Source organism: Triticum urartu, chromosome 3 (genome assembly GCF_003073215.2).
Source record: "Triticum urartu cultivar G1812 chromosome 3, Tu2.1, whole genome shotgun sequence".
Lineage (NCBI taxonomy): Eukaryota > Viridiplantae > Streptophyta > Magnoliopsida > Poales > Poaceae > Triticum > Triticum urartu.
Genome location: NC_053024.1, coordinates 551,287,431 through 551,294,989, shown reverse-complemented (window position 1 = coordinate 551,294,989; position 7,559 = coordinate 551,287,431). Strand labels below are relative to the sequence as shown.

The 7,559-nt window shown below is 44.0% G+C and overlaps 1 protein-coding gene across 1 annotated transcript; it reads left to right on the top strand.

The window, feature by feature from the left end:
• The first annotated feature begins 693 nt into the window (after positions 1-693).
• LOC125544942 (aspartic proteinase 36-like) lies at positions 694-6,690 on the top strand. The gene is made up of 10 exons (XM_048708738.1): positions 694-1,277; positions 3,129-3,258; positions 3,377-3,636; positions 4,519-4,746; positions 5,074-5,236; positions 5,347-5,420; positions 5,514-5,610; positions 5,737-5,797; positions 6,187-6,258; positions 6,347-6,690. Exons 1-10 carry the CDS (start codon positions 1,021-1,023, stop codon positions 6,511-6,513), a joined length of 1,509 nt encoding a protein of 502 aa, XP_048564695.1. The 5' UTR covers positions 694-1,020; the 3' UTR covers positions 6,514-6,690.
• Positions 6,691-7,559: the final 869 nt, after the last annotated feature.

Genomic DNA, 7,559 nt, shown 5'->3' with positions numbered 1-7,559 from the left:
AATTCATTAAAAATTGTTGAAACTGATGCAAGTTTTGTGAATTTAAGTGAACAACATTGTGCCTTGTAGCGGACGACGGCCAAAGAGAGGAAAGGAAGAAATTGTTGATTGCCGCCGTCAATAGTCATTTTAGCGGTACTTACCGCTGTCAATTATTAAGTGTGCCTATGATGGCCGGTACGACCGCTCTTGTTCAAGCGGACGGCGCATCTAACAACCAATATCAATGTATTCAAATGCCTACCAAAGCAAAATTATTATTACAAAATACTCCATGTATTATTAATATACCCACGGCTATAAAGACCTCCTTTTATACAAAATCGAAGACATCGCAATCTGGTCCAACATTATGCGCAACAATAATTCGTAGGATATATCAGCATGCCATCATCATGTCCACAGAAAGGAACACACAGCGACTATATTGTAATTGTAATCTACTCCTATATCAGATGGATTTATCTGAACCACTATGTAGCAGCATCAGCAGCAGCAAAACCAAACCCATGGCTTTGGTCAATGGCAGAGAAAGAAGAGGAAAGGAAACAAAAGAGGAGGAGACGGGAAAAGGAGGCGACGGCGGCCAAAGAGGAAAGGAAGAAATTGTTGATTGCCCACCCCCTCCCCTCCTATTAAATCGGCGCAACACGCAACACGAGAGAGAGAGAGAGAGAGAGAGAGAGAGAGAGAGAGAGAGAGGGGCACACGCCGAGAGTCCACACGTAATCCCATCATCCCCTCCATCCATTCCCGCTTTTACCCCCCTGTACTTGCCGCATTTCACAGGCCAGGACGGACTGCTGGAGCTGGACCAGGGGAGTCCCACGGGCTACGGCGCCGAATTATTGCCCGTTTCGAGGCCTCGAGCGCCAAAAGGGCCGTGCTGCTGCTACGCCCACGCGCAGCCGCCGTGCCAACGCGTGCGCTCCGCTCCGCTCTGCTCCCCCCTGCGCCTCGCCGCGTCGGGGCAGGGGGTGGGGTGTGGCTGTGGGGACGCGGCAGCGGCTCTCTTGAGCGATGAGGCCGCCGGAAGCGGCGCTCGCCGCGGCCCTGGTGGCGGTGGCGGTGGCGGCGCTGCTGGGCGGGGCGGCGGCGGCGTTCCCGGCGGCGCTGACGCTGGAGCGCGCGCTGCCGCACAGGGGGGTGCCCGCGGAGCACCTGAGGGAGCGGGACAGGGCAAGGCACAAAGGGAGGGGGCTGCTCGGGGGCGGGCCCGCGGTCGCCGGCGTCGTCGACTTCCCCGTCGAAGGCTCCGCCAACCCCTACATGGTCGGGTGGGTGAGCCGCTTCGCTTTTTCTTCCTTTTTGTTTTCCTCCCGTGCCTGCTTTGGTTTGGTTTCGTCTGGCTTGGTTCGGGTCGGTTCGGGTCGGTTGGCTGGTTGTGTGTGATCGATGGGGGCGTTGAGAATTCGAGCCTGTTTTGGTTACGGGCGTTGAGCTGGAATTGTTTCCTTTGCTTGGTGGACTGGACGATTGTGGCGAAGCAAATTTCTTTTGGGTAATTGACAGTTACATTCCTTCTGTTTACTCAGCTCTAGTCATAACCATTGAAATACTAATTGATACTAGTAGTTTGATGGCTGTACTCAGTGAGTTTGTTTGCTGGTGGATATTGCGCGCATTCTGCAAACTTTACAGTTAATTTTTACAAACTTCCAGCGATGTTTGCTCAGGAGCACATGCCGTTTGGTAGCTGAATTGCTGCTTGGAATAACCCAGGCTTGTTTTTCTTTTTCTTTCTTATTATTAGGTTCGTTTGATTCATCGTTTTATATTCTGAAAATATCACCAAGTCTTTGCGCACTTCATCGTTCTACCTGTTTGATTGTGGGAGTCCAATTCTGATGCGTTTGCCTGTACCAATCACCACAATAATTCATTGCCTGTAGGTTGGGAGAAAAACAGCTCATTTTCCTATGCTTTGCTTCTCGTGGATCCTACGTCTCCACACATTTTTCTGCCCATCACAGTTTCTTTAATTTTCTTAGCTTGCTTTTGCTTCAAGGTCAATTCCTGCCGTTGAAGATGCAGTTTTGGATTTCTCCGTCTTTGATGTACCTTATGTTTGCACATTAATTTTGTTATAGTCCGTAAGGTGTAGTGCAGAGATACACATTTCGTTACACGGTTTAGAGCCAGTACATGCAGAGGCTTTACTAGCACCAAGCGTAAGGTGTAGCCGTGCAGAGATATACATTTCGTTACACGGTTTAGCGCCAGTACATGCAGAGGCTTTACTAGCACCAAGCGTAAGGTGTAGCCGTGCAGAGATATACATTTCGTTACACGGTTTAGCACCAGTACATGCAGAGGCTTTACTAGCACCAAGCGTAAGGTGTAGCCGTGCAGAGATATACATTTCGTTACACGGTTTAGCACCAGTACATGCAGAGGCTTTACTAGCACCAAGCGTAAGGTGTAGCCGTGCAGAGATATACATTTCGTTACACGGTTTAGCGCCAGTACATGCAGAGGCTTTACTAGCACCAAGCGTAAGGTGTAGCCGTGCAGAGATATACATTTCGTTACACGGTTTAGCACCAGTACATGCAGAGGCTTTACTAGCACCAAGCGTAAGGTGTAGCCGCGCAGAGATATACATTTCGTTACACGGTTTAGAGCCAGTACATGCAGAGGCTTTACTAGCACCAAGCACTAGATAATGGATGGATTGGCACCCGTTTTTACTTGCCATGTGCTAGTCTTAAGTGAAACAATTCTGTTTTGCCAATGCTGTAGGATTTATGTTTTAGTTGCATATAGACCCTTGTCGCATATCAGTTGTGATTGATAATACTCCCTTTAGACTCTTGAATATCATGTGTTTAATCCATCACCCTTATGTAGCAATATTCTGTTTTTGGATGCAGAAATCAGCTATGCACTCTGTTTCTTTTGGCCGATTCTCAAATTGGTTAGGATGCAAAAGTCAGTTTGTTGCTTAATTTTACTACTGATTTGTGATTAATTAACCTCCTTTTAGGCATTATCATCTCATCAACTCATTCATTTTCATTCTGCGACTGGGCTTGCTGTTAGTTGGTAGTACAAGGGCTTCATGTCAACCTATAGCGTAATAGGCACACTCTTTTGTAAGTATTGTATGCTAAAGTTCTATTTTACAGGCTCTATTTTACACGTGTAAAATTAGGAAACCCTGCGAAGGAATACTTTGTCCAAATTGACACTGGCAGTGATATCTTGTGGGTTGCTTGCAGCCCTTGCACAGGTTGCCCAACATCAAGTGGGCTCAATGTGAGTCAATCATTATCCAATGTCTTATGTTTTTTGGAATATTTTTCTCCCTTGAGATGGGATTACTTGTTATCTAAGCTTCTTCTGATGGATTACTGATTTTTGGTTTGCTTTTCAGATCCAATTGGAATTCTTCAACCCTGATTCTTCGTCAACATCATCCAGGATACCATGCTCAGATGATCGGTGTACAGCTGCCCTCCAGACAGGGGAAGCACTCTGCCAACCCTCGGACTCCCCAAGCAGCCCATGCGGTTACACTTTCACGTATGGCGATGGAAGTGGCACGTCAGGATACTATGTGTCTGACACTATGTATTTCGACACTGTCATGGGGAATGAGCAGACTGCCAATTCTTCTGCTTCCGTCGTTTTCGGGTACAATTCCCTAGACTCCTATACCTTTTTGAATCCCCTATTAGATAATGAAAACTTACCATTTATAATTGATGATCATTTACTTAAGATACGTGATAACATTAGAAACATGGCTAGAGTTGTGCAACAACTGTGTCAGGTAAGAGCGTTGACATGATGTGGGCTCTTGTCTCCTTGATAATGTGAACCATCTGTTCACTTTGTTGATCTGGTTAGCTAAGGCCAGGCCTCGTGCGGTGGTGAAGTACTCTCCACTTGTGCCAAGAGGTCCTGGGTTCGATGCGGCCTCTCTGCATTGCACTGTGCAGGGGTAAGCTTGCCTCGTATAATCCTTCCCCAGACTCACCTGGTGTGGGAGCTTCTAGCGCTGGGTCTGTCCTTTTCCTTGATCTAGTTAGCACGGTTGATGGATCTAATGACAACAAAATGCATGTCCTGCAACTAGCAGGATTCTAGTACCTACTGCAGGAATAGTTCTTTTTGTTGCTCTGATATCCAGAGAACAGTTATTACTAGGAAAAAAGTCAATTTCCATTATGGTCACCATGAATAAATGTTAAAATGGTTATACTGTCTTCATCGGGACAAAATATGTTGGCATATCACTAGTACCTGGACATCCTTTAATGTCGATTGATTAAAAGGCTATCCTCTAACATGTATCTAAACACGCCAAAGTCTCAGCCTCGGAATGGTTTTTCACTTTTTCTTAGTGATACGAGTTTACATTTTTGTGCTGATCTTAGTTTGATTAAACCGTGCGTTGCTATAAAGTAACTGTTTACGGTTACCATTTTGTGCAGTCGTCACCTTGATATTAAAACTTGCTGCCTAACAGGGTCAATAATATTTTCGTTGTTGTAACTATCTTTTTTTTAATAGATGTAGCAACTCACAGTCAGGTGACCTGATGAAGACAGATAGGGCAGTTGATGGAATTTTTGGGTTTGGACAGCATGAGCTGTCTGTCATTTCACAACTGTACTCTCTTGGTGTATCCCCTAAAACATTCTCCCATTGCCTGAAAGGTTCAGATAATGGTGGTGGTATTCTTGTCCTTGGTGAAATCGTCGAACCAGGATTAGTATTTACTCCACTTGTTCCATCACAGTAAGTTCCTTTTCCTGAAATTATTGAGTGTGTAACTTCGGAATTCTGCATGTTCCCTTTTGTTTCAGTAGTTACCCGTGTTGTTGTAACTGGTAGGGTGGAAAGCAACAGTTTCCATCATTCGTTTTCTAGTTTTTGTTTTCTTTTGTAAGTACTTGTTAGGTGAATTTATTTGGACATCTTTAATTTTCCAACATTAAGTATGCCCCTGTGAGAGGCTAACTATATAGGTAGATTTTTTTTCTTGTGAAGTATAACATTTCTAGTGGCAATAAATCATGAAACATTTTGATTCTAAGCTATTTTTGTATTTTTAATGAAATGTAGGCCTCATTATAACTTGATTCTGGAAAGCATTGCTGTTAGTGGTCAAAAGCTACCCATTGATACTTCCTTGTTTGCAACATCAAATACACAAGGAACAATTGTGGATTCAGGAACGACATTAGTATACCTTGTCGATGGTGCCTATGATCCATTTATTAGCGCGGTAAACTCCAAATTACACATTTCATCATTTATTTTATGGAACAACAAATATGTGACTAGTTTGCAGTACTTAAATATACCATCATTAGTTCTAATGATGGATGGCTGCAGATAGCTGCTGCAGTCTCTCCATCTGTACGCTCTGTTGTCAGCAAGGGGACACAATGTTTTATTACAAGCGGCAGGTTTTCTTCTTTCTCTTTCTAAGAAGAAAATTAGCAGCACATGTCATTCAGAATGTTGAATTACTCACAAATGTTCTTTTGCTTCTCTACTAGTGTTGATTCGTCATTTCCTACGGCAACACTGTATTTTAAAGGTGGCGCTGCAATGACAGTGAAGCCAGAGAACTATCTTCTGCAGCAGGGTACCAGTGTATGTCAAGTTCTCAACAAGCCTTTTGATGCCATCATTGCTAAATTTCTTTGCAATTGTGTGTCTAGATAACTGTTTATGGGCAGACTTGCCTCAGATGAAATAATGTCATATTATGCTTTGTAGGACAATACTGTATTGTGGTGCATTGGCTGGCAAAGAAGCCAGGGAATCACTATACTTGGAGGTTAGTCATGTTGACTGTATTAGCCATTATAAGTTGCGCATATAGCTGTTATACTTTAAGGCAGCTATTCTGTTATGGAGACCCGAATTAAGTTAAGTTGTTGACATAAATTTCAATAGTAGCACTAAATATGGACATAACTATGTGAGGTAGATCTATCCAGGCTTTAGGAAGTTGATCGTGCCTTGTGACTTCATGCTGTTTAATTTAACCCCTAATATTAAACCGGCATGAAAACTGAGTATTTACCTCGTGCAAACATTGACCGACTAGTAGTCCCTAAGTACTAGCTTCACAGCAGCTATTAACTATTTGACCCAGGAATGATGCAATGCCCATATTCCACTCCTGGTGTTTTCTTGCTAACTATTTGGCCCCTTTTGTTGCAGATCTTGTTTTGAAGGATAAGATATTCGTGTATGACTTGGGAAACATGCGCATGGGCTGGGCGGACTACGACTGTAAGCTCAAACCCCTCCTCACCAGTTTTTCTAGTTCGCGCCCAAGCTGATTGGCGTAGCTAACAATGTCTTCCTTTGCTTCTTTCAGGTTCGTTGTCGGTCAATGTCACCTCTTCGTCGGGGAAGAACCAGTACGTGAACACGGGGCAGTTCGACGTGAACGGGTCACCACGACACTACAGCGGCCTGGTGCCTACCGGTGTCGCCGTCGCCCTTGTGCATATGCTCATTTTTGGCTCCCTATTTAGTAGATAGCACACTGGCTGACTGACCTGACACTGTGATCCCACCACACCCATTCTTTACTTAGTGAACGGGGTCGATGCCGTTGTCGCTGCGCCCCTTCCTTCCCATGGCACAAGCATTCTTGCTGTACATAAATTACAGGGAGAAAGATAAGAAGAAAAAAGTAAAAAAATGGTTTATCGTTCATGGTAGTGGCCTGCTCAGAGCGTGTTTCGACCTGATCACTTGAGAGGCGTTGTTCTATTTATTCATGTACCTGAATCGTGCTGCCGCTGCCTCCAAATCTGAAGGAAAACAGAGGAGGATATTATGGCCGCCATGGCGGACGACACATTGATCTAGGATATCATTGGTTTCATGAAGGGGGTGTGTTTGGTAGGCTGCATTTCCCGAGCGAGGCCCTAGGGAGCCAAGTTCTTGGACCGCACGGCTCTGGCAACAGATAGGGTCCGCAATTGTTGTGTTCTACTTACCTCCTTAGTCTCCTTCATCTAATCCCTTTTAATCTACATAATGATGTCTTAATTTAAGATAAGCTATATACGAAAAAGATGCACATCAAACGATCGGTTCCTAGTTTAATTGATTGTAAATCCTCAGTTTTGTATTCATGTTTGGAGCTTTTTAAGATGAATTTCAGCAAATTCTTTGCACATGCTCGACCGTTTGAAATTTTCTTTGACCACTAGCTTCATCTTGTTGTTTCACACGATTTTTATGTTATTAGTTTTCTGGTTCTACGCTCACACCTTCCTATTGTATTGTGTTAACACGTTCATGTGTGTCTGTTATATGAACGTGCTCAACATCTCTCGCCTATCCTCTTGACCGATTCCAAAAAAAAACTATCCTCTTATCATCTCATCTCACACGGTGGATCATCTGATTTTTTTTTACCACTAGCTTCATCTCTTTGTTCCACACAACTCTCATGTTGTAAGCTTTCTATTTCGACATTTGATGTCTACTACGCAACTTTATTTTTGTAGACTTTGTTGACCTCCAAGCATGGAATTTTACAGGACAATAGCAATTTTTTCTTAAGTGGATGTCTA

Excerpts from the sequence above, each read along its gene's own strand:
- LOC125544942 (XM_048708738.1), top strand. The coding sequence starts at position 1,021 with ATGAGGCCGCCGGAAGCGGCGCTCGCCGCGGCCCTGGTGGCGGTGGCG. Across the intron at positions 1,278-3,128 it reads GCCAACCCCTACATGGTCGG|GCTCTATTTTACACGTGTAA; the intron begins GTGGGTGAGCCG and ends TCTATTTTACAG. Across the intron at positions 4,747-5,073 it reads ACTCCACTTGTTCCATCACA|GCCTCATTATAACTTGATTC; the intron begins GTAAGTTCCTTT and ends AATGAAATGTAG.